At 43.7% G+C, this 27,258-nt stretch overlaps 1 protein-coding gene across 2 annotated transcripts; it reads left to right on the top strand.

Annotated features, from left to right (window-relative positions):
* Positions 1–10: 10 nt before the first annotated feature.
* Positions 11–25,822, top strand: frmd6 (FERM domain containing 6). 2 transcript variants are annotated; one of them, XM_034576035.1, is made up of 14 exons: positions 11–219; positions 10,575–10,865; positions 11,557–11,647; positions 13,994–14,085; positions 14,879–14,955; positions 15,082–15,268; positions 16,440–16,595; positions 16,806–16,871; positions 16,997–17,065; positions 20,485–20,659; positions 21,480–21,788; positions 22,047–22,178; positions 22,447–22,538; positions 22,854–25,822. In XM_034576035.1, the coding sequence occupies exons 2-14, from the start codon at positions 10,767–10,769 to the stop codon at positions 23,142–23,144; spliced, it is 1,836 nt and encodes a 611-aa protein (XP_034431926.1). In that variant the 5' UTR covers positions 11–219; positions 10,575–10,766; the 3' UTR covers positions 23,145–25,822. The 2 variants fall into 2 exon arrangements, with proteins under 2 accessions (XP_034431926.1, XP_034431927.1); XM_034576036.1 differs by having other exon boundaries at positions 38–219; positions 13,994–14,073; positions 22,854–25,819.
* The last annotated feature ends 1,436 nt before the right edge of the window (positions 25,823–27,258 follow it).

The following is a 27,258-nucleotide window of genomic DNA, read 5'->3' as shown; positions in this document are numbered from 1 at the left end:
CACATGTGTTCCTCCTCCCGGTCGCTCCTCGTCCTGCGGGGACAGAATGTGGCGCCGCTCGAAAGCTGCGGAGCAACGACGCGTTTCCCCCGAACTTCTTCCCTGAAAACTCGGGATTTCTTCCGCGTCAGTTCTTGACTTCGGACGCAAAACTACCGCGGCTGGATTAACGCTCTCGTTCGGAATAGCTGGTTTCCCCCCCTCATGTTAGAGACAGAGGTGAGTGTTTTGCGGTGGTTCTTCTCCATGCGGGATGCTGGGAGCGCTTTTCAACGTTTACCAAAAAATCTTTCGCACTCTTTTGCGGATACGACTCCAGTGACGTCATTGGAGCTAGCTAAATTCTTGCAACATTTTTATGAAAAATTTGCGTTAAATTTAACGTGTATAATAGTTAACGTGGGGTGTTTTTTGGAACAGTTTAAAACATGTAAAAAGAGTTAACAGTGGTGATGCTGCCAGGACATTTTACTTTGGAATGTTAGCATCAAAAAGTTTCTAACATTCCAATTCCATTCTTTTCTCTCAGGTGAATTATTTATTCACTGTTTATGACGCAGGTTATTCCAATGGCTTCACCTTTTTTCTCCCCCTTGTTAATTAATACTTTATGTGTATCGCAAAGATGTTACCCAAAATGTTACATGTTGATCCCAAGTGTTTGAACCTTAAAATGATAAAACTCCTCATTTGTTATTGCAGTGCAGTAAACATGCCATGGATCCCCCCCCCAACTCCAACAGGGGACAATGTTGTTAGATGTCAATCAATCCCCCTTTAATGTGCCTTTGAGCAAACTCAAGAGTTGTTTTCTTAGCAACCAGGAATGCCAACAATTTCCCCTCTGTTTAAAATCAGACCAGAGGACAACCGGGAACAGACCGACTCACGCCTTTCTGCAGAGTCTAGTCATTTAGGCTCTGAAACACTGTTTGGCTCCACTTGTTTTAACGAGAGTAAGTTTACTCTTCAGTGAGAGTATCTTTCATCCCCGGCCCACTCCCACCCAGAGGTCATTCTCGGGAAGGTGAGCGCTCCCTGGAGCTTCTTATTTTGCTCAAGGGCACTTCCGCTGAGAGGAATGCTTTGCCAGCTGAACTTGATTCTTACTGTAGAATTGTCACTATTATGTTTTTATGGGGTAATAAATGCTGTTTCACAATGCATTGCAAAATTAGGTTTTTCGCATTCGAAAATGTTAGCGTGACTTCTGGCTCGCTCAGCACAGTCAGTGAGGGGATCTCCTGCAACACTTAGAACTCATCCAGTACACATGGCAGGCTAATCACATACCTTGTGTGGCCCATTCCCCAGCATACAGTACACAGGCCTGCCATCCAGGTCTCTGCTCCAGCTGTGAGAGAGGGGGGGGGGGGGGGGGGGGGGGGGACACACAGAAGAAAAACAACTTGTGTTTTTGTGATTGTGTCACTGTCTTGGCTCAGTGGTGCAACAGAGCAAAGTGGTGCAGGTGCTGGCCGGACAGGAAGAGCTCTGCTTGAGCAGGAAACAAAAAGGAAATGTGTTAACAAAGGTGGTTGGTGTGTGTGTGTGTGTGTGTGTGTGTGTGTGTGTGTGTGTGTGTGTGTGTGTGTGTGTGTGTGTGTGTGTGCGTGTGTGTTGGTGACTCATTCACTTGAATCTGTGTAGGAATGTGTAATGGGGTGGCCTGAAATTGCACAAGGCAAACCCCACCAGCACTACTTCACTGATCACTTATGTCTGAGTAGCCCTGGAGCTTTTACCTTGATTCCACTGTCCCGTCACGTGGAAACCACACGTCACATATGACACTGTTTGTGACGTATACACTTCACTGAATTCAGGATCTATTGTTTTCCTGAATGTAACAGGGATTTCCTCAGCATTAAGGATTAAACCTGGCAGCCGTCTACCCTTATCCTGAGTTTTTGAGGGCCTAATACTTTTGGAAATGCTGCTGACCCCATTTTCGTTTGAAATCTGCTGGGCTGCATTTTAGTCTGGTCAGGCACAAATCGAGACTTTTCAAAAATTATGACGCTATCACCTGGGTTTGCTTCCTGGTTCTTATCAGTCACAAGTCAACCGCCAGTGATGTATGCATAGTGTTGTGAAAACTGACTGTCAGTCCAAGAGAGGAAATCCCATGTCTCACTTGTTCGTAGTGTTTACTTTAACGAAGCAACCAACGGAGTAGTACCTTTTAATTTGTCATCCTTGTAAAGCACTTTGTAACCTAGGTTTTGAAAGGTGCTATATAAGTACAATTTTACTTACTTTCTTCTGATACAGAGCTAAAACACTTGTCTGGACGGAGATTGTTTTAGTTGAAGAAGAACATCTTGTTTGTGCTTTACATTGCTAATGGGGAGATAACCTGTTATGCTAATGGAATAATCATCTCCTCACAAATAATATTCTCCAATGGAAGTCTGATACACGCTGGGAGATGATTTGCATACTGTTTCAGTGGCTTGTTTTCAAATACCTGAATTTAATGAATTGATTTATGTAAATTTATCAGCCTACGACTTTTTTGCCACTAGCTAAGATGTAAGAGGGATCATATTTTGATTGTCAGGACAATGTAAGTGAGGAATGAGGGTGTTACAGGTCCACGAGGAAGGAAGGATCAGATTACTGTTATTGTCATAAAGAGGTGAAACTCTATCTCCTACCATCCCCTATCGTGTGTTATCTCATCTGTGTTTACAATCTGTGGCTGTGTAGCATTTGAATATCTGTACTTGTAATTTATACAGGTGCCCTGGGCTCTTTGCTTTACCGTCCAGCCCATGTAGCTGCTTTCAGATGCCATCTTTGTATCGCAAGAAAAATTGCACAGACTTCACTATAGTCCTGACATTGCTCAACAGAAGACCACAAGAAGAATTTTAAATGAAAACCTTCAACGTCGGTGTTGCATGCTTTTTTGCATGACTCCTTATATCCATGTCTGAAGTGCTCCATAGGGGGGGAGAAGAAAATGGGGTCAGTTCTTCCAGCATTTCTGTCTGATTCTCACTTTTTCTTGGGTTTTGTTTTTTTCCCCTCTGCTTGCTTGGCCGCCTTAGTGAAGCTCGAGTCCTTTCAAGGAAGCAGACCAGAGAGATTTAACCTGCCGGCACCCCCTGAGGATATTATCGACTGCTCTCACTCCTCGCTGCAGCTCTCAGAACTTCCTGTTTGATATTTAGCTGATATTCAATGGAGTTTTTTGCAGGAAGATATGTTACTGAGACGCAGGTTCACTCCCAGTGCCAAGGTTTGCATATGCATAACCCAAAATTGCAGTTGTTGTTCCAGTTTTAAGTCCAGTTTGGCCTTTTTGGTGGAAGTGGCCAAATGATATATTTACAGGTATTTGTTTGATTTCGTCTAATGCTGCAGATGCAGAAGCTTTTTTTGTCCTGTTTAAGAAGACACACCACGTCTCAGCCTTGTGACTCTTTTCAGGTGTGACAGTGTCAATAGAGGAGACGACCCCTGCTCACAGGAAACGGATCCGATCACCTGCAACAACTCTTCACATTCTGTCCAAACGCAGAAATCTTTGGTCGAAACAAAGCAGCAGGGCTCGGTCTTGGTTTGTTATAATTGCAGCTCATTTTTTAACCCTCTCCTTTAATGCTACTCGCTCTATTTCGAGCATACGTAATGGTCGGGTTGACGTTTCTGCGGTGTGTTGCACTGCGACTGCTAGTTTTGTGGGGTTACTCATGCACAGTCCAAGCCTGACTGCTGGGCGGGGAGGGAAGGGAGCGACTGCTGACTCTGTTCTAACACGTCTGGCAGCGCAGGCAGTTTGAAGTGTGTGTGTGTGTGTGTGTGTGTGCATGCATGTGTGTGTCCTTGCTCAGAGCAACATGGAAGCCAGATGTTATGGACGTTGAAAAATCTTTAGCATAAAGAGCATTTTTACTTCACTGAGAACTCATAGGTTTTTTGAACTTTACTGTTTGAGCTCCCTGTTGCTTCAGGTTTACAGCTTCCAAACAGTTACCTGTCGAACATTGTCAATACAATGATGTTGATTCAAGCAGTCAAGTGCACACTCATAATAGTTACCTGGTGGTTTGGCTTCAAAGAAGGAAAGTGTTTGGGTACAACATCCCAATGCTGCCAACTCCAACTCAAATCTTTCAGCCAACTCCAATAGGGACATAATCTAACTTAATCAAATATGTTTCTGTTGCATTCTGGATTACAATCGATTTATCTCCTCCAAATCTCGGTGGAAAATCAAGTCAAAAACAAAGGCACTTGTTTATGTTACTTGTTTAAGTAGAAAAGCTGGGTACTCCGACACTCCCTGCATAGTTCTGCTCCTCAGACAATGACTGTCATCAAGAGCAATTAGCTGCCAGCTATGTTTCATATTGTAATTTTCCTGTGTGTGCATGTGTGCGTACACGTCACAAGTGTGGGTTATATGCAAGGGTTGAATTGTGAAACAGCCGGGGGGCACATTCATTTAATTTATCATACTACTATGAACTATTACTAAGGAATGATGAATCCAGCTGGAAGAAGCTCCAGGTGCCAGTAATCCCTGGACAGAATTGATCAAAAGTCAAGTGAAAAGTCTGTAAAATTCTCTCCAGTAAGACGACTTCTCCAGTGAAGTCAGATAATGTGCAGTAAATATTGCAGCTGGGTTTATTATGTGATTAGCAGTTGAGCCCGAGGCCACCCACCACCCATTCCTCGACGTTTCCCTATGAATTATAGAATATCATTACAGTGCTTTGCTGTGTACAGGCATGACCTTGAGAGGTTAATGAGCGTGACATTTGATTAAGGAGGACACGCAGGCGTTTACTCCTCACATCCTGGATTTATGAGGAAACACATATACGATAGATTATACTTCCTGTGAAAGAAAGCGATATTTACTGAAGCTGGTTCTGCCTGTGTTGTGGATAATTACCATAATCCAGACGCTACTTTTCATCAACTTGCAATAAGTCATTCAACACTGGTTTTAGGTTCTCATACTTTAATTTGACTTTGAGCCACAGATGGTTTGAGCCGGTTGGAAATAGACAAGGAATTCTGACACAAAAAAGTATCTGCTGCCTGAACCTATGGGCAGAGGATCATGGGAATCGCAGTCTTAAATAGTGCTCAGTGTTTTTCTGCTTGAGATTAAGCTTAAAGGCTGAAACAAACACACACAGGGCATCCAGGTATTTATGGCGGAGCAGCTAAACTTGCTTCTAGGCTCTATTAATACCAGCAAGGGTCACAGCAGAGCTACACAAATATATAAACGACAACATCATCACAGTGAGGGCAGCCTTCTTTTGTAAGTAAAATAAACATAAATGAGTATTTTTTTTTCTGTACATAACGACAGCCACTTCCTGACATCACGAGCCGGCCAGGACCCAAAATAGATGTTTAGACCATCCATCCAGGATTAGTGGTTCGGGTGGTCAAGCATGTCGGCCACTAGCGAGCTTCTTCCTGTTTACTCTCCACACTCGGCCCCTCCTTCTTCAGCGTATCGGTAGGTTAGACAGAGACGAGCAGGGAAAGTCTCACAGCAAGGGCTCGTGCCATCTTGTGACCAATGTGATTTAGGGCTGCCCGTCAGCTCAGCAGCATTTCTCATTAGCTGAATAAACAGATATTTTGGCAGCGAACCGAGGAGGGGAGGGGAAAAAAGGACCAGTTCCCACTCAGATTTAGTTGTTGGCACTATTTTTAAAAGCTGTGGCCTTTTGAAAACGAGCCCTTCAGATATTTCAGCGAGGGCAGTTTGTGTCAGCATCTGCAGCAACACAAACATCCATCCTCTTATACGATTGTTTGTACGATAAAATTGGGATTTGATTTGTCTTTTTGCTGCAGACACCAAACCTATTGTTAATAATTTGAGTGAAAAATGAAGTGAATCTAGTCTGTGAACTTAGTGCCATTATTTTAACTGTTTGATTGTTGTTTGTCTGTCCGGCTCATTCTCATGAATGCAATATCTTAGTAACACCTTGAGGGAATTTCTTCAAATTTGGCCCAAATATTCAGAGGGCAACAATAAAATGGTCAAAGTTCACTGTCACCTCACACTTTTGGCCATAACTCAAGAATTCATACATTGATTGTGACACAATACCTTTATAAACTTATTGTGGAAAGTATCACATTTTCTTATAGCTAATACTCCAAATAAAGCTGCTTCACCTAAGTAATGTTTTGCTTAAACAACAAATTGATTGTGAGAATCGATTGTGTTGATTACTTCCGTCAATTGATTAATGGTTTCATCTTTTCAAAGTTGTAAATATTGGAAAGTGAGTTGAATCTGCTTTTTTTCCGTACCTGAAAACCTAACTGGCTCTACCTGTTGGGTCCTGATGCAGCCGTATAGTTCTCAAAGTCGGTGAAGCCGAACAACACCAGCCAGTTATAGTGAATAACACTAATGTATAACTTTATAAATAGGGTTCTGTTCTAGATTAGGAGTTACAGATCACGTGTGCAGCTCCAGGTTGTAGGATGATGGTGGAGAATGCAGTATATGTGCACGTGGAGCCGGTGGCGGTGCTGCCCGTTGTGTTCGTCAGGAATCAAAGACCGCCATTGTTGGAATGAGAAGCAGATGTTGGTGAGGAATTCTCCTGACTGCAGCAGTTTTTTTCATGCCTGAGCTTTGAGGGCCGCCTCACTCCATCTCCCTCCCTCCGTCCTGCGTTCTCTCGCCCCTCTCTGCTGTATACATCCTCCCTCTTCTTCCCTCCTTTCTCTGATAGTCTAACACAGACTCCACCTGAAGCTATTCTAAAATCAGCCCCCGTCCTCCTCCTTCTCCTTCTCCGAGCTGAGGAAGTTTTTCTTTGGCTTCACCCTCCAATAGTTGGTCGCAGAGACTCTCCGCCCCTCTGGTGTGTGAATGGAGGAGGGAAAGAACGAGAAAGAGAGAGGTGTAGTTGTGACAGAGGGCCTCTCTTTCTCTCTCCCAGTGTGGGGTTTGATGTCATGACTCTGAGGTTTGCCACGTTGACAGAATTCCTGTTTTCGGGCTGAAAGGCAGGAGGTAGAAGTTCCGTTCGCTGCTCTTTGTGTGTGTGTGTGTGTGTGTGTGTTGCTTTAGATGGACTTTAGTGTTGCATCACACTTTGCACGGCGGTGAAAGGGGTGATGGAAAGCAGCAGTAATGTTATTACCCAGCAGCACTCTCCTCGCAGACCCAGCGTTTGCCATGCTGAGTGTAAGAGCCCTTTAATTTCACTGTGGACATTTCCTCTGTGGAGTAGACCAGACATGACACTATAGACTTTTAAACCCATCAATAATGACTGTACACAGTTGTCTCTGAGGTACCCGCCTCTGCATGAGACCAGCATACGTCCACTTTCACTACAACACTAAACACTATGATAATTGTGTCACAACTAGGGCGTCTGTGGAAAGCAGGAATCATATTTCCGGCTGCAGATGCAACATGATATGATTTTAGCGGAGACTGCTTCAAGGGCCATTAACCTCTCTGCAGGAAGACATGACTAAGCTGAATGTGTGAGTGTTTCCATCTTGTTCACAGATTTCAATCCCTGAGAAATACGAGTTTTTGAGCCCCTACAATAAAGAACTATGGAAATGCTGCAAGCCAGGTTTTAGGCTGAACCCATGCTACTATGTTTTAGTTTTAAAATGCATCATTGTTGCCACTTTTCCACCTGCTACACTACGCCAGAGTTTTCGAGCTCCTAAAACAAAGAACTCTGGTAACGCTGCCGGCCACGTTTTAGGCTATGTCCACAAGCATTTTGGCTTCAGTTTTAATCCCTGTTTATACAAACACGTCTGAAAACACATATCACGTGACCTCTCATGTACACTTGCCGTACGCATGCCGCTGTGAACATGAAGCATTTGGTTGTTTGTTTCAGAAAACTCTAAGCTACAAACAAGCAGCTGGAATAATAGCTAGTCACCTACACATGTAAGCAGTTGTGTCCATGTCGATGTTTCCAAACATCCCTGTTTCTGCTCTTTCAGACTAAATGCAGCTCCACAGGGACCAGCAGGGTTTCCAACATGTTTTAGAGATTGATATTAGCTTTAGTAATGATTCAATCTGCATCTTATCTTTTGCCTCTTTCAGTCGGCAAACAACAGAAATAATCATCTAGTTACACAAAGAACGGTACAGTTAAGTCACGTTTCTGAAACTCCCGTCATGTGCGTGTTTTCTGTGCTCTTGCAAAGAGAGCAGTTAAAAAACACGGTGTTCTCGGCAAGTGTTGTATCGGTCGTGGTTTACTGGAACCACTCTCGCTCTTTGGATGAGAAGCGAGCGATGCTTGGAAGTGATCCAATTAGAAAGATCTCAGTGCTAATTAACCCTGCTGCCATCACACAGCTCAGCTGCTCTGTAGCTGCACCTGACATATGGTCATGGCAAGAGAACAGAGTGTGAGAGTGTTTGTGTGTCTGTGTGTGTGTGTGATGGATTTTTGTCTTCATGTACATATGTGTTTGTGCAGTGCAGCAGTTTACTCAAGGTCAGCAGCAGTGCAGGGAGTCGTCCCAGTCACGGCTCATCAGCTGACTCTGCTGAGTGGCCGGTTGCCTGCCACGCTGCACATCCAATGACCAGCTTTAATGAGAACTGATGCAGGATGTCAACGGTATGTGTATTTACGGCTGCTTTGCCCACAATGCTCCCTCTCTATGAATGTGGACAGCGGGCGTATTGAATGGGCACTTAGTCCGAAAAGCACTTTCAGAGTTTGCAGCAGAAGTCCCATCCCACAGCTAAAGGTGTTGTTTATTGGTTTGGGTCTGGTCGGTAATTTTTGTGTTGTTTCCACCGGTGACAGATAATCGACCTGCTGCTTTGTTACAGTAGCTGAACAACAGGGATTTTCATTATTAACACTCACTCTCCCATCTTGCAAGGCCTCATCCACGTTAGCACGGTTCAGTTTTAAACACATCATCTTCATCTTAGACACCTCACTGTTGCTGCGGTCACGCCCGCCATCCACACTACTCCAGATTTTTTCAACCTCCTAAAACAATACACTCGATAAACTGCACCGTCTTGTTTTTAGTTCTCTTTGTAGTAGGAACAGGCAGGAACTGAGATGTTAGGATAACGCAGTCTCCCGCATTTACATCCTGAGTGGTTCTTATCATTCATGACTAGACTACCAGCGGTTAATGCAAAACGCTGGTAGTCTAACACTTAATGTCCTGACCTCTAAGAAAAGAAATCCCTAATACATAATTTTCAACATTGCTTTTCCTTGTTTGTTGTATTTTCTATAAGTTTGGAACCGGCTGCAGAGGAGACAATCTGTTTCAGGAGTCGTGACACTGCAGCAAAGCCCAACATTAAGATAATGATCTATTGGTTCCTTAACCCTAAACTTTCTGCCTTCGTCTTTTAAAATTCAAATTGCTTTCCTCTCTCCGTCATGTGATCCTGCCCATTATCTGCCCTATCTGTTTTTAATGACAACATGTCCTCTGGGTGAGGAACTTTAAAACAGGATGAGGTGATAATCTGGATCCGTTGTTCTTAAACATTCCTTTGTCTGCTGTGAGACTTTTCACACCCCCTGCTGGTCTCACGTGCCCCAGGGCTCAGTTCACGCTGTGAGCTGTTCTCAGGAGGTGTGTGTGTGCGTGTGTGTGTGAGTGTGTGTGTGTGTGTGTGAGTCACACGAAGTTGTGAAGATTTAACATGAGATTGGCTCAGGTGCAGAATAAAGTCAAATTTCTCCAACACATTTCTGTGAAAACACTTAAAATTCACTGAGCAGATATTCTGACACATTCCTGCAGCACTGATGTTCTTTACTTTTCCATAAATACCATAAAATCCATTTAGTGAAAGATTAAACATACACATCACAACAATCCCAGTGTTTAAGAAATAATAACATAACTTAGGGATGTTTTAAATGTTTGTCTTTCTGTGTCAGCATCAATAGTACATTTCAGCAGACAACTAAATATCAAACCGTGTCGACAGCTGAAAACAGAATGAGTTGACAAATCTGATGCCAGGAGGAAAATGTGGAGCTGTTTGACTCCCAGTGCCGACAAAGTCAGATACCCGCTCAGCTTCTAAATCTCCGTGCACGAGTTTCACAACAGCTACTCTGTCGCTGCTGTGTTGTAATTCTGTTTTTGATGGGAAAGTGATAGGAAAGTGATAGAAGTTGCTTTTCAGTCTGACTCAGTCTGAGTTCTGCGTGTTTCCTTCGAGCCATCGTTACATCTCATCAGTTCCTGTGCAGACAGATGTTCACATGTTCCTCTGGAGTCACTGACATTCTCCTGCACTGATGTCACACGTTTAAGGACATGAACAGGAATGCTGCCTCCTTTCATATGAAAACATAGGACTGTGGATGTAGCCTGATAATATTGGCTGAAATTAGCTATTCAAAGACATTTGATAATCTGCTTTTTATGTTTTTCTATATGAAAACTATCAGAAATATTTTTACCCCCTAATCCATTATGGTCAGGGTCTAATCCCCTCTCATTTCGCAGAGCCCATCTTCATACGTTTGCATACAGCGTGATGCATTAAACTCAAGTCCTCCATCCTCTCTGTTGTGTCTCCACAGTGTCAGACTGCAGCTCACGTCCCCATGCCCTGCCCTGCGAGTGCTGCTCGGCCTGCTGAGCCCAGAGGTGCGTCAGGTGTGTCTGTCCTGGACTACAGCGACTGAGCTGTTGAGGAGGAGGAGGCGGGTCGTCAGAGGGCCCAGAGCCCCCGAAGCAGGCGGAGGGGCCTGTCCTGTCCCAGCCACTCGAAGATGAACAGACTGAGCTTCCACAACAACAAAACCATGCAGGACCGCCGCTGTGTCTGTGTCTTTCTGCCCAATGATGACACGCTCAACGTCATAGTCAATGTGAGTAGACGTGTTGTCACTTCTCCTGTTGCAATGCTGCTTTCAACATATATTTCAACATACATGGCTCCAGCTTTATAGATGAAATGTGCAGATATGTACAGTCAAAGGAGCAATTTTATATTTTGGGAAATAAAAAGATCGACACAAGAAACATGAGGAAACAGCTTCCCTAACTAAGTCTGAAGATATAAGTACATAACAATATCATTTAATACGTGTAAATGAATAAACTCGAGAGGTGCTGTTAACTAGGATCAGTTTCCTTTAGTGTTGTATTGATTTTCTCATCTAAGAAGCTTTTTTAAAGAGCATAAATAGAGTTGTTTTAATTTCATAATAAATTTTGGTTTCTTGGCATCTGACAGCAGCTACTTACGAAACCCTGTTTTTTTGTGGTGCAGAACCCTGAAGATGTTAATTACAGTAAATTAACAACTGTTGTTCCATAACTACAGCTTTGAATGTGACTTCCTGGTGTTGTTGGCCAAGAACAAAGTTTCGACATTAACTAAAATAGGTTTAACTTTACACAAGAAGTCACAGGGAGTCTGCAATACACACCAGACGTTAGCGTTCGATAGCGCATGTCTGATTGTCTTTGTGTAAGGTATGTGATCGCTAACAGATAAGCTAAAATTAACCTTTCCTCCTCCTCCTCCTCCTCCTCCTCCTCCTCTTATTTCCTCAGGTGAAGACTTTGTGCCAGGAACTGTTGGTGCAGGTGTGCGACCTCCTGAGGCTGAAGGACTGTCATCTGTTTGGTCTCAGCGTTATTCAGAGTAAGACCTCTCATCTTCTTTCAGGGAAACAAAGAAAACAAAGAAATGCTTCCTTCTTCTGTTTGTGACTGAAGACTGTTTATATAGATTGACAACGTAAAAGAATCTCCCTGGTGGCCGGTTGCAGTATAGGCCCTAAACCCTGTCTCCTCCATGATAGTGAATGGGACATGAACCAAACTAAAAAGTAAAAATACACGTTTAGGTAGATCTTATCGTACTGATGTTTGTCAAATAAATAAAAAAGTCAAAAAAGGCCCAAAAATATCTTCCAAGAATATACATATATATTTAAATTTCCCAGTGATTGGATAACATGTGGTTACATGATGCAAACTGTGCAGTGAATCCACTCACAACGAGTAGCACATAAAACTGTGTAACCAGGCAGTTACTCTCCTCAGACAAATAACTTGGCTGAGAAGCGGGAATCCGCACTAGCATCTCTCACCTATCTGTCATGACGGCCTCCCAGGAACCAGGCCCACCTCGTCCTGACTGCCTCCCATTGTGCTGTGAGGGTAAAGTTGTTTTTACTGTGACGCTGGCCCAGCGAGGGTCGTGCGCATGGATTGAGTCAGCGTGTCTGTCCCACGGCCGAGCAGACAGCGGGTGACAGTTGTAGGCAACTGCAAAGGGAGAGTAAATGGCAAAGGCAGTGTCTAAAGACAGCTGGCCTCCACATGAGCCAATGACGGCACAGCAGGGCAGTTGAGCAGGAGCCAGTGGGTCTGATGGTGGGACATTCCTGAAGTGCTTGTCTGAACAGCGTGAAATCCCCAAGGCAAACAAAGGCCACCCACTCCCTGTGTGTCACCCAGTGTCCCCTCTGACCAGAGCGTCACACAGACATACATCTGTTTCCTCGCTGTTTGGAGGATAACAAGAAAAACAATTACTCCTGCATTGATGAATGGATGAGGGTATTTTAATGTTTTGCTCAGTGTGGTTCTCTACGGCAGATTATTTAACACTGTCCGGGATCCGACGGTTCAGGCTGGGTTTTGACAAACCTGGGATATAGACATATATCGGGCTCGGATCAGGTTCGGACACAAAATACAGAATTCCTCTTGAGTTCTGGTCGGGGTTGGTTAGTTTTCTCCCGAGCTCGGACGGAAAAAATTACTTCCAGAGCTGCACTCTAATCCACGCTATTATGTTTTAGTTTCAACAGCAATGATCCATTTCATTGTTAGTACAGTTACGCTTATGGTTCACACTACTTCGCAGTTCGCAAGCACCTAAAACGGAGAAGTCTTGAAACGCTGCTGACCGTATTCTAGTTTGAAAACTCTGGGGCTGCGCTGTAGCATCGTCTCAGGCTCTTGGAACTTGTTAGTATGAAAAGAATCATTAGCTGTAGCTTTACAGCGGTTGTTAATTGATTGGTTCTGACTTTGTTCCTCCATCACTCAAACTTTCTTCAGACGACCTCAGACGATCTCTTGGGATTTTTACAGATGCATATCCACTGTTGTTGTTCTCACACACACACATCAACTACATGATCGATGTTAACTGACAGCATAGGCCACTAAAATTAAGTTAAAGACTTCAAACAAGTCTTAAAAAACACGAGTTTCCACTTTCGATATTGGATATCGAGCAACAGGGATACTGTTTCTGGAAACAGTCGTCTCTGGAGTTTTTAAAATGTAATTTATGGATTCCTGAAGCACCACACACTAAATGCCGTTGACCTCAGCTGTAATGGGACGGCGGCAGAAGCCTCAGCTATCGTCACCAAATAAAACCCAAACTTTCTGGTGAAATGTTTTAAATTTAAAAAGGTGAAAACGAGGCCGGTAAGATTTTGGACATCGTCTTCATGTCTTGCTGCACATTTAATCGCTCTGATAACACAGTCACGAAGATATTCTCCGGTGCTCTGTAGGAGACGCTCTTCATCAACTGCAGCTTTTCAACAAGTCTTCATTTTATAGAAACTGTGAGTTGTCAGATCAGCGAGCCGCAGCTCATGAAAGGCGTCACTTCAGGAGAAGATTAAGACGTGACAGAGCGAGGTGAAGAAATGAGAAGGAGTACCAGAGGCTCCGAGTACAAAGAGCGGAGCAGAGACTGTCTGATGTGATTGCTCTGAGCCCCGTCTTTGAACAGACCTCATTCAGGGGGGATTTCTCTGAGCACACGCAAACATGAAGGCACCTATATGCACACACACACACACACACACACACACACACACACACACACACACACACACACACACACACACACACACACACACACACACACACACACACACACACACACACACACACACACACACACACACACACAGTGATGACAAAGACCTAAACCCGTCTCTCTCTCTCTTGACAGATAATGAACACATCTACATGGAGCTGGCTCAGAAACTGTCCAAATACTGTCCCAAGGAATGGAAGAGAGAAGCCAGCAAGGTGAGAAAAGATGTGAAGGGATTTAAACCTTCAGTTTAAAAAAAGTGTAACAGTGAGCAGAGGAGTGTAAGTCCACATTTTAAAGTGACACGAGAGAAGTTTCAGACACTAAAACTTAATAAAACTGGATTTAATAGATCCCCCTGTCTCGGATTTACAGGATTTATCTAAGAGTCAGCATCAGGTGAACATGCTCATAACGCAGGAAGTGGAAATATAAACTGTCTCTTTTATTTTTAACCCTGTAGATTGCAGGTGTTTTTACCTCAGCCAAGGAGGTTATTTTTTCCCTTTTGGATGGTTGGTTGGTTGATTTCCACAAAACTTGGAGGAAGTACAGATTTCCTAGTTAATTATTCATGGTTCTCGATGTAAACGTCGGGCATATTTAAAGGGACTGATCTCTATGAGTATGCGAAATTTTGTTGCACCCCAAAATATAATGGTTTCTTTCTTTGGGCCATGTCCCATCCGTCATAAATTGCTTTCTTAATTGATTTAGCTATTAATTGATTTAGCTGTTAGCTGTGAGACATGTTGCCCTTTCCCTTTGCTATCCATGTGCATTTGAACTGACAGCAGATCAGCCCAGTTGGTAAACATGCTAATTGGAATGTTTTATAACTATTTGCTCTTTCCAGTTAAAGACGGAGATCTTCATAGCTGTACCTTTCAGACCTAAACATTTCTTTAAAACTGCTCTTTCTCAATCTTGATGCTAAACAGTTGCTCCCTGACTTAACCGATGTAAAAATGTTCCCTGTTCCAAACAATAAACGTGGATTTCCACTTGTGTTTTTTCCAGGGTATCGACCAGTTTGGTCCTCCGATGATCATTCACTTCAGAGCTCAGTATTACGTGGAGAACGGGAGATTGATCAGGCAAGTGAAGCTCAAAGACTGTCCACAACCTACTGCTACGAGTGACATCACCCGCCTGTAGCAGACTGTGTTAGCGTCACCTATAACATATAATCTGTTTAACTCTGCCCTCTGTCTGCCCTGCAGTGACCGGGCAGCCAGGTACTACTACTACTGGCACCTGAGGAAACAGGTGCTGCTCTCTCAGTGTATCCAAAGGGAGGAGGCCTACTTCCTGCTGGCGGCCTTCGCCCTGCAGGCCGACCTCGGCAACTTCAAACGCAACAAGCACTTTGGGAAATACTTTGAACCTGAAGCCTACTTCCCCCCGTGGGTGAGTTTGTCTAACCTGTAACGCATGTGGCCTGAACTCCTGTTTGTCAAAGTTATTAAAGAGGAAAGAAAGTGATGATTTAAGACCAGCGACCGTCATCCTTCATCTTTCTTCTAACTGTTCACACCAGTTCACATCTGGATCTTCTTTGTTCTGCTGCAACTGAGCACAACCTGGAAAACAAAAAACAAAACCTGACCTATTTTCTCTCTGGCTCTTCTTTAAATATCAGGCACTTGTTTATTTTATGTGATTATGTAAGAGACGTGTGATTATTTGCTTTAGAGCTCAAGGTGACGTCTTTAAATATCTTGTTTTGACCTACTCACATTCCCGAAACTCAAAGATATTAAGCTCACAACTAAAAATAAAATGAAGAAAAAGCAGCAGCCAAAAATTGCTTAAACATGTTGTGAGTAATACAGCAAACACATTAATGTATTAGACGGGTAAGTCGTTCTGTGGTGAGCTTGTCTGACATTCTACTGAGTCACAGTGAAATCTCCCTGAAATAAATAACAGGTCCAAGCTGACCAAATATAAAGTTCAGGGTCCTGGTCTGTGGTGTGAACAGAATCTGGGTCTGTAGCCACCTGCCATTAATCACACTGACCAAACACATAGCGACAGCTCCACGTCTGAGCATGTGCGATAATGAGAACTGGGACAGCAAGTTTATTTTTGTCCATGAAAGTGGAACAAACACACACTGTTAGATTTTTTTAATCTTGAGAAATTCTCCAGTTTATGTTCCTATTCTGGCCACACTGCCGTTCACCGCCGTCCTCCACCGTGGCGTTTATAACCACCACACCCGTCTGATTGCCCTCCACTTCCTGTGATTAGCCTCCTGCCTCCTTATCGCCACTTGAAACCAGGCGGTGACAGGAAATGGTTTGATGATGAGCGCTACCCAGCAGTAAATCTCTCGTGGATTTAGGTGCTTAGAAAAGTCACTTATGAAATCTTCAGAAGTCACATGCGGAGCTTAGCCGGAGTGTTTCCGGTTCCTTGTTCGGTCTCTGCAGGCTGACATCAGTTTGCTCTGCAGCAGGCAGCCTCATTATCCTCATTGGCAACTTGTGCTGCCAATCTGCTGAAACGTGTCCACACAACTTCAGGGCAGCCAAGCCTGACATTTCTCTCTCTCTCTCTCCTTCTTCCTGCCCAGGTGATAGCCAAGCGCGGCCGTGAGTACATCCTGAGACACATCCCCAACATGCACAAAGACCAGTTTGCTCTCACGGCTTCAGAGGCGCACCTCAAATACATCAAGGAGTGTGCTCAGCTTGATGACGTCACTGTCCACTACTACAGACTCTACAAGGTGAGAGATGGGATCAAACGCACAGTCGCTGTCTCTTGTACTTTTCACAACGCAGGTGGTTGTTTCTGTAGAAGACTATGAATCTACATTCAGATGCCGTGGTTGGAAATACAAGCTCTGCTGCTTTTTGTTTAGTTTTTGGCTGAGGGTAAATTTCCTTTACTTATATCAGGCTCTATCATTTATGTATGGTTTCTTCTCTTTCAACAGGACAAGAAAGAAGTGGAGGCATCGCTTACATTGGGACTGACTTTACGTGGCATTCAAATATTCCAGGTACAGTTTTTATTTGCGAAGCGATAGAATATGTGTCTATTGTGGGTTTTACTGTCTCCCTGCCTTTCCTGGATCTGAGTTTGAAATTGTAATTATTGACTTTGTCTGTTTTTGTCTTTTTGCAGAACGTCGGCACTGTGAGGCAACTGTTGTACGACTTCCCCTGGACCAACGTGGGAAAACTGGTATTTGTGGTGAGTCAGACGCACCATCAGAACAACACATTTTCCATCGGTGCCGTTTGTTCTTTCTCTTTCTCTATTGTAACGAGGATGAAACCCGAGCATCCTCTGGCTCACGGAGATGTTTGTGGAAGCCTCGCTCCTGCTCAGGGTCGTGGAAACGCAAGGCTCCTTTTCTCCACGCTGCTGTTTTATCTTAGCCCTGCAAGTCCTCTGGAACAAATCAGGGATTTAGACCGACTTTTTTTGCTTGTGCGCACACACTAACACACACACACACACACACTAACACACACACACACACACACACACACACACACACACACACACACACACACACACACACTCACAGCATATATGTTTTCTCGTAAGCAGCATTATATTCTCTCATGATATACATGTCTCCAGATTTATCAGAGTAAATTTTAATTATTGCCCTCTCAAGGAAATCCTGTTAAATCTTCTCATCTCTGCCCTGAGTCAGCTCGTTGCTCAGTCGACTGCAGCAGTCTGTTAATTTGCTTCCATAGCGTTTCTGTTATCACAGGGAGGCAGAGAAGCCGACCATATATCTGTTTCACTCTGACGCCTTCATGTTTTCTGCCGGTCGGCTAATAATCACAACCCAGAGAGGTAATTATTGCTTGTCACTGCCGTTTGCTCCTTGTGCGTCTAATTTTGTCTCCCTCTGTATTTTTAAATATGTTAATGGTTTTGGAAAGTTTTTACGACTGCGCGGCTTCTGAGAAAAATGCTTTGTTGTCCCAGAATGTTTACGGTTTTGCGTCGCCTTGATTTTGGCATTGTCCCTCAGTTCATAGGGGAAAGACATCCTGTTTTTCTCATTTCTCTTTTTTTCCCGGTGGTTTCCCTGCATCTGCCGTCTGCGACGCCGTGACAGTGCACCGGCGATGGCGTGGCTGTGGTCTCACAGTGGACATGAAGGGCCTCTCGCGGCCACGTCCCACCCTTCTGCTGAATAACAGGCTTTCTCCCTTCGCCCCACCCTTGAGTCACGTCATCCAACACCGCTGCCACCACGGCTGCAGCAACGGGCCGAGCGAGCCAGAGAGGGCGGAGGGACATGTGGGGTCAATAAGCACCAGATGTTGCAAATGTTTTGGATCTGGGCTTTTGGCCGATGTGACTTTAGCTTGTCTTTGGTATCGAGGTTAGAGAAGGAGGGGCGCGTTTTCCGCTCGGTGTTGGAAAAGGTTGGAATTCAGTTTTCTGATGCAATAGGAGAAAACCAAGTTCTGCTTCTCTGGAGCTGGTGAGAGTTCGATGTGCTCCCACTGAAATGAAGTCATCACCCTGGTGTCCTGTGGTGTGGGATCTGGGGCCAGCCTCTGACCTCAGCAGAACTCTAGTTAATGCTGGTGTTGATGATAGATCGTTGGATAAAACGTCCCCTCGGTGATGTGGGCAGTTTTTCGATGTGTGTGGCCTGTCTTTTTGGAAAAAGGGGAGAAAGTTGTGCAGCTGTCTTGTGCAGGGAGTTTAGATGGAGCGATCACGTGTGCGTCATGTAACAAGAAACTTGTCTAAGTGGTTTCTGAACAGTGTTTAATAACCTGCTTGACACCAGTCGGCTGCTGTTTTGTGTTTTGTTTGGAATAGAGTTACTGCCGGCAGGGAGGCAGTTGACTCGGCATGTTTGGTTTCTGGAGTGTGGGTAGATTTGCCCCTTTTCAAACACATACTAGTGGAAACAGCAACTTAACTCGTTCCCGTGTCGGTTCATGATAAACATCCATAGATTGATTTAGAAATAATTCTCCTTTAAACTTGATATATTTACATCTGTGGTCTCATGATCTTTTAGCCTGACTTCCTGCTGAACACATTAAGGCTGTCACTTATCCCAAAAATCTAGTTCGAATGAATTTTATGTGACAAAACGTTTCCATTCGCCGCTTCTCAAATGCTTTGGTGTTGTGATTTGTCCACCTAGGACGGCTGTGCATGTTAGCAACCTCCATTTTCGTAGCCAAAGAAGTTGACATCGCTGACTTCATTTACTGACAGGTCAACAGGGCATGCAATAGGTCAAACTCGCTGGATCCCGAGGCAAATTATTTCAGATGGTCTGATGTACTTCTAGACTGTGTAGTTTGAAGCTCTCAGAAAACTCCTCTATCTATCTATCCACATTTGCTTTGAAAACTTGCTTGAAAACGTTCCCAGTACAGCAGCGTCCCAGTGGCCTCTGGGCTTGTGGCGCTGCATCGTCCTTGGTTTGTGTTGCGCCGGATCTCTTTGTCCCATATCGTTCCTGTTTTCTGTTCGCCCTCCACTCCTCTCATCTCTCCACTGTCGGCTGTGGAATAGAAGCCTTGATATAACTGTCCTGGGACATGCTTAGTATCACTGACGACGTTAGCATCGGCATTTCCGAGCATCTTCACTGATTTGAGCTAAAACATGCAACTTGTCAACCAAGTAGACCTGAAGTAGAAACAGCCGGGAGTTCAAATGTGTCAGATGAAAAGAAGAAGCACATAGAAAAACTTGGTGTTACAAAGCAGAGATGTGATGCAGCTGCAGCCTGTGTTGACTCACTCACTTTGGCTCGTTCACACCTGGCTGCTGCCCAGTGCGACTCCACCGTTTCACTGGCGGCCACTCGGAGCTGTTGAGGGGCAGTTTGAGGTTGAAGACAAATACTCAACTTGGATGAGAATAAATCCCTTTCGTTTTCCCACCAACAGTTTTCCTCCCAGTCCAGGGTTTTTTCGAACAGGAAACCTCTCGGCCTCAAGGAGACCTCTGCCCGGAGAAAATTATCTTTTGTAGGAAAAGCCACTGTCAAAGACCTGTCAGTTGGTTTTTATGATCTAATTTCCCTACAGTAAGAAGATGAATATTTAAAACGTGCTTCCCCTTCTTGAGTTCAGGCTTTAAAGAAACTTCAAATCAGCTGGATTCTTTAATAACATCTGGATAAATAAAGTCAAAATCCTTGTGGTCAAAAACCTGCACCTCTTTGCGTTTTCACAGTCTTAAAACTGGGCCGTCACCTTTTGAAAGTCCAAACCTTTGCAGAAATGTTTATAGGTCTGTATTGAAAACAACCCCGCTGACACTGGAGACAGCTGTTATTGAGTCGTGCGTCTGCCAAAAGGCGAGGGGAGAAAGCACAAACCCACCATTTTAGTTTTTCCGTGTATTCAGCCAACATGTCCTCTCCCTGGAAAATCATCAGAACGGCTCAAAAATGCTTTGTTTCAGGGTCTGTATGAAGAAATGAGAAACAGACACGTGAACTGAATGTCGCTTTGTGTTCGGCTACATAATCGTATTTTAAAACAGACTTCGTTCTTCCTCTGAGGTTCCTCTGTCTTTCATTCCTTCTTTCATAACTGCAGTAAATCATCCTGTAGTCCTGTAATCAACATTCATCTTTTCCTTTTATCCTCCTGCTCTCACAGGGGAAGAAGTTTGAGATCCTTCCTGACGGTCTCCCCTCGGCCAGGAAACTCATCTACTACACCGGTTGTCCAGCGCGCTCTCGCCACCTCCTGCAGCTGCTCAGCAACAGCCACCGGCTCTACATGAACCTGCAACCTGTTCTCAAACAAGTTCGGCGACTCGAGGAGAACGAAGGTAGGCGCCAGCAGCTAATATTATTTAATTACTTAGTTTTTTTCATCTCTTCTTTCAGCGTGTGCCAGAACTCGATAACAATGATCAGGTGAATAATGACAGCTGTAAAATACGACAGCATAAACTCTTGGAAGGGAAAGTTACTTCCTGGAGTCTGACATTCTCCTTCTGGAGGGGCAGTATGTGAGACTGCAAATGTCTGAGTCAGTTCCTCCTGACATCCTCCAGAACTTTTCCTACCAGCCCTCTTGTAATTTGTTTGGAAAATGTCGGAGTGAGCTCATGTGAGAATACAGCAGGAGAATGTCTGGAAAAATCCCAGCGAACGATCTGGCACGTTGATGATGGTTTTTATCACGCAACAGACATAAAACTGAAACTAAACTAGAATAAAACAGATGAAAAAGAGGAGTCATACACGTAGAAGACGTAGGCAAAGACGTCAACTGGGAAAGTCCAGACCGAATTGATATTGAAAACGGTTTCTCTTTCTTTGGCAGCTTTGAAAAAATTGTCCGACATAAAAAACACAACACATTAAAACAAAAAAAGTTGTTTTTACACTTTAGTTTTGTGAAGTTGAAACAAGAGAGAACGTGTGTTAATTGTTGAGTTTTAGAAAAGCTGGTCTGTGGATTGTTTGACCTTTGAGCAGAAGGAATTATCTGCTAGAAAACTAATAATTTCCCAGAGTTTTGAAGTTTTGCTTTAAGGTTTATAATTCTAGACAGCACTTAAAGTTGTGGCTCTTGAAAACTGTAATTTTATAATCGATTCAATCTGTAATAAATTAAATGCGTCTCTGCTTGTGTGATTTCAGAGAAGAAGCAGTACAGGGAGTCGTACATCAGCGACGCTCTCGAGCTGGACATGGACCACCTGGACAAACGCTCCCGGGCCAGCGGCAGCAGCGCGGGGAGCATGTCCCATCACAAACGCCTGTCTCGCCACTCCACAACCAGCCACGGGAGCTCGCACACCTCCGGCATTGGGACGGACAGCTTCAGGGCCCCGGGCCAGGCCCCACACAGGCCCCTGCGGACCTGCAGCTCGTCCACAACCAGCCACGGGAGCTCACACACCTCCGGCATCGAGAGCAGCGGCAAGGAGCGCATACTGGATGATGACGGTAAGAGCGAAGAGTTGATGTTTCAGCTACAATTAGTCAGTAGCAATAACCGTAATATCTAATTAAAGGAAGATACCTCCAGAAAAATACGTCACTGGATGCAATTATGACTTGAAATATGATTTTTTATGTCCTTGCATCAAAAATGCTGCAAAATAATATCAAAAGACAGAAGGAAACTGCAGGTTATCAGTTCAAAGTTGTAATTATTTCAGGGGTTTTGTTGTGTAATAATTTAGGCAACATTTGTTCCTGCAGAGATCGAGATGCTGGTGGACGACCCCAAAGATTATGAGGAGCTACATGAGATGGCTCTGGACCAGGAGCTGTGCATCCACATCACAGAGGACATGTTGACGATGTCTCCTGATCAGACCAACGGATACTCAGGTACACATGGAGTTCTTTTTATATTACCACTTAAGGCCTGAATTACAGGTAAATTAACATAGACTTGATTTACTTCAGGGTTTCAGAGTTTTCCTAATCTGATGTTCTTCTAGAGCAAACCTGGAGAAGTAAAATTATATTTGAGTCACAGTTTTCCAACATTATGAGTAGAGAACGAGATTTAAAACCAGATATCAAATGTAACAATCAACCATGGGGAACACTTGCATAATACAGTAACTAAAACATTACCATACTTTCTCCTCAGGCCTGATCGTGAAAGATGTCAGCTCCTCCACCTCCAGTTCCTCCGAGACCGTCGTCAAGATGCGAGGACAGAGCATCGAGTCTCTGCCGCAGGTGATTGAGATTTAATGCTCGAGTTTCTCAGCGCTGCAGTTAAAACATCAAATATATTAAAGAGCATTAACCTCTTTTACGGCTTGATCCAGAGTGCGGTGACACGACGTCATCAGCTCGTTCCACCAGAGCACTTGAACAAACACCATAATTCATGTTAAGGATACAATTGGCTTATTCGGTGGACGGGTGGAATACTTGTCATATAACTGCCAATCTCTTTTTTGCAGATAAAAGAAAGTGTTGAGTGTCACAAGCTAAAGATGAGTAACTATTATTCAGGGTTTAATTTTGATTTGTTTCCTTCTCTCGCAGACATCTGCATGCAAGAAGCCCGACTCTTCGACCGACCGCCACAGCCAGTCCCTGGATGACGTCCGGCTCTACCAGAAGGACTGCCTGCAGTGGGCGGAGCTCTGCCAGGACACCGCCCACAGCTACACGTTCGGCTGCGCCCAGGAGCTGAGCGACAGCAGCGGCTACCAGGGTCTGGCCGATCAGCGCGCCGGCATGCTCGCCGACCAGCACCCGTTCCCCATCAAGAGAACCAACAAGTACTTCTCCCTGGACCTGACCAGCGAAGAGGTCCCGGAGTTTGTGGTGTGACGGAGACGAGGCGACCTCAGGGTGGCCTTTTCGCTCCTCCGTGTCACATGTGGAGATATTTCAGCCCTCAGGGAACGAGGCGAGAGAGGAGTGTCGGAGAGGTGGTTTCTATTCTTGGCAAGAAACGGAAGAGATGAGTAAACTGGCAACAAGTCGGCTGCATCTTCAGTCACCACGTCACACGTGTTACACGAGATAAATGAACAAATATGGAGGATTATGACTGAAACGGTCATTTTAAGAACGAACACTGGGCTCAAGAGAACCTGTGTCTTCAAAACCGGCTCCTCCTGTGTGAAAGGAAACAAAAGGGATCGTGGCATCTTCTTAAAAAAACAATTTTATTCAAATCTGTCTCCTCCAAACTTGTTTTAAAACAACGTGTGCATGCAGGTAGAGCCACAGCAGACACACAAATACGATGAGCATATCGAGGATTTCTGTGGAGGACAGAAAATCTCTCTGAGCTACGAACCAAAGACAAGAAATGATGCGTTCCTGCATCCGCGCCATTCTCACAGTGTGACGCAAACATTTCAGAGGGAAGATGGACCCATAATCCTTTTACTCTTCCTCTATGCCACTTCATTTTACCTCAGCAGGAAGTGCGGTGTGCCAACGCTCCCCCGTCTCCTCTCAGACTGGATCCTTAATCATGTGAAGACACACTCGACGTGCCTTCATCACACTATGCAGGTGTCAAAACCCTCGCCTTGACAATCACCCCCCCCTTTACCCCCTCGTCATTTTTAAACATCCAAGCCATCAGATTTCAAAGCTCTACTTTAAATCAACACATCGTGCACGCGCCTCGTCGGCAGATCAGGCTCGTTTTTCAGCATCTTAGATCACAAAAAGGTCAAAACTGTTTATTGTCCTGTGAAATCCGATCGAGTTTCCTGGGAGGAATGAGGTCGAGTTCGCTCCTGCGTGTCCAGACTCGAGTCGAGTTTGCGGCCTCAGAAGCTTCCCTGTAATCCAGACTCAAGATGGAGCCCGGGCTGGTCGCCAGCCAAAACAAAACAGTTTTGGATGCATGCGTTATTTGTCTTTCTTTGAGTCCTTGTTATTTTTTGTTTCGTCTCATCGTTTTAAACTGGAATTTGTTACATTGTTTCCTGTTGTTTTACCTGAAATCTCTTTACATGTTGTGTTTTTTGTAAAAAAAATCGTCCAGACTGTCATACAGTATTACATTCAAATCTATGCGACAGTATTAAGAGGTTTGTGGCTCCGAACAAGAAATTCTGGTTTCATTAATGAGATGTGAGCGAACTGTAGCCTGCGGTAGCTGACAGGTCGTGTTACACGCTCTTATTACGCGTAAATAACATCTCAACGTTTCAGTCCGCTGGTGTGAGTGAGGACGGGAGGTTGTTTTTGTTTTTACTCGTAAGTCATGCAGCTCAAACTCAAAGTGCCGCAGTTATAGCTTTAAAAATACAGCCATAATGTTTTTATTTTAAAGTTCTCTGGGGTGAAAACACTAAAGATTTATTTAAAATGCACCGTAACCTTTTATCACGACAACAGAAAAAACGCTCTGTTTTAAAATGAACTTTTAAAACAAGTGTCACCATTGTGTTGCTTTAAATTATTTAAAAACAATAATTGGAAAAAAAGACCAGATTCTGCTGAATGAAAGTTGTGGTTTTAAAGTTTTCTTTCTAAGCAGAGAATGTCAAACACTTCATAAACAACATCACTGTGTTTACACAAAGCATAAGAAATATATCAATATATATTTTACATTTGCTATATTGCCATTGATTTAAAAAAAAATACTGTACAACCTCGTTAGCTTTGGACAGAGCCAGGCTAGTTGTTTCCCTCTATTTCCAGTCTTTATGCTAAGCTAAGCTAAGCAACTATGTGCTTGTGGTACAGTAGCTTCATATTTACTGTAGAGACACGAGAGTGGGTTCAATCCTGTTCTCCAACTCCCGGCAAGAAAGTGAAGAGTGTATTTCATGAAATGGCAAAACTATATGTTCAGTGTTCACTCTGCCACATGTCGTAGGCAGAGGAAATCCAGCAAACAACAAACATCAGAGCTGATAAATGTTCAGTCGAGCCTCAGCTCCTTAAATTCCTGTTGCTAAGCTGAACTGTGACGTGTGCATTCGTAGCTGCAAGTTTCCAAAGTCATATTTAATTTTTCCCCGAGTCAGCAAATACAGCATCCGAACAAGTTTTTTTTGTTTTGTTGAAAAAGACGTCTCTGTTTGACATAACTCATGAATTTGATACTGCTATGTAATTAAAAACAACTATATTTCTTACAGTTTGTTTCTTTCACTGTTTTGTGAACTTATACGTATTTCTACTCATTAATGGCAAATGTCTTAAGTCATATTTTGATGGACAATGATGTTTCTTATATTCAAACAGTGTGTGTGTTGAGGTACATAGCCATACAGTCATAACCCACCACCTTAAAGTCTTCATGATCTCTTCTGACTTCTCTCTCTGACTTCGATATATGGTCCAAGAGGCCGTATGTGTGTGTCCATCATCCTTTCTGTGAAAGGATCTCCCTTCAGGAAAAATGATTTTTTTTTTTTTGTCACCTTGTAGTTTGAAAGAAAAAAAAAGATTTGTTATTATGAAGTCTGGTCCGTGCCTTCCTGGTACTAACGCCCTCAATATCCAATAAAAAGGTACATTTATCTACCAAACATCTGCTGCTCTGTGGTGATTTCACTTTCAAGTTCAATTTGCAATGAATAATACGTTTGTTTGTCGTCCTACTTGGTTTTAAATATGTCCAGGAAACTGTTTATTATTAATGCTTTTTTCAAAATGAAATAAATGTTTATCAGACAGACATATCTCTATAATAATCCACAGGAATGTTCTCGATCATGTTTCCAAACTCTTTCCTGAGCTTATGCTGCCCTCTGGTGACATTAACTTTCATGTGATTATCATTCTTGGCCTGAAGGTGGCAGTATTGCCTGTGAAATCTCTTATCCAGCTGTTTATCATTACATGTTTGCATCTGCCCAGAGACACAAAACAACTAAATTATGTCAAAAAGTACAAAATGAGGCAGAGACATTTTAACTCTGTTTCTCTGGTGGAAACATTGATGAAATATTTAAAGTGCTGACAGTAAAAGTATTTTGCATTTTTTTATTGAAACACAGTAACTGTACATGTTGTGTAGCACTGAATGACTCGTACGTCCCTGCAACCTGATGCTGATGTAACAGAAGTCATCTGTGCTCCAGCTGCTCTCGTCTTGTCCCTGAGGTGACGGAAAACCTTCCTCCTCCTCCTCTTCCTCCTCCGCCTCCTCTGTTAAATCTGCCTCATAAATCTCAGTGACACTTTTGACCAGGCATTGACTCTTGAACAGAATAATGTGAAGCGCTGGATTCATTCCTGTCTGATCCTCCATCTGAGGAATAATCTTAAACTCGTGTCTCATTGTGTCTGACCCCCCCCCCCCCCCCCCCCCCCCTGATTTCACAGAGAACATTTATGAGTGTGTGCAATGTGGTGCGGATCCAAATCAAAATCTGTTTCTAATTGGTTTCATGAGAGTGTTTGGCCTTAGCACAGATATGTCAGAGATATGTATTCAGCTGCAAAGTGCAACTCCACCACTAGATGTCACTAAACTCTACACACTGAACCTTTAATGGAGAAACCTCAGCAGAGACTTGACACTATTGAAAAGTATCAATAAATAAGTATTTGAATCCATGTTTAATCCAAAATACTGTAAATGTTGGACTGAAGTTACAGATTCCCCTTTAATTGATAGTGAAAACGTGGATTGGATTATTGGGGGACGTTTCCTTTAAGAGGCAGGTAAATGTTAATCTGTGCAGGTTGTCATGGTTTTAATTCCTAATTCTAAAGGTTTTTTTATCATGGTTCCTTTCTTGAAGGTTGTTTAATGGAGCTGTGGAGAGACAGAGACCTGAGGCTGAGAGTCAGAGGTGAAGAGAACAGCTGTGTGCAGGTGTTTCCTAAAAACAAGGACTTGATCAGTGAAGTCTGGCTCCAGTGATCAACAGCTTCAGGAGCTGCAGCAGCAGTGGCTTCAATGAATCAATCATAAACTTTCTTTTGATTTGAATATCAACGTGACTTTCACCTTTTG

Source organism: Hippoglossus hippoglossus, chromosome 22, assembly GCF_009819705.1.
Source record: "Hippoglossus hippoglossus isolate fHipHip1 chromosome 22, fHipHip1.pri, whole genome shotgun sequence".
Lineage (NCBI taxonomy): Eukaryota > Metazoa > Chordata > Actinopteri > Pleuronectiformes > Pleuronectidae > Hippoglossus > Hippoglossus hippoglossus.
Note: the sequence above shows the minus strand (reverse complement) of the source record. Positions and strands in the feature narration are given on the sequence as shown.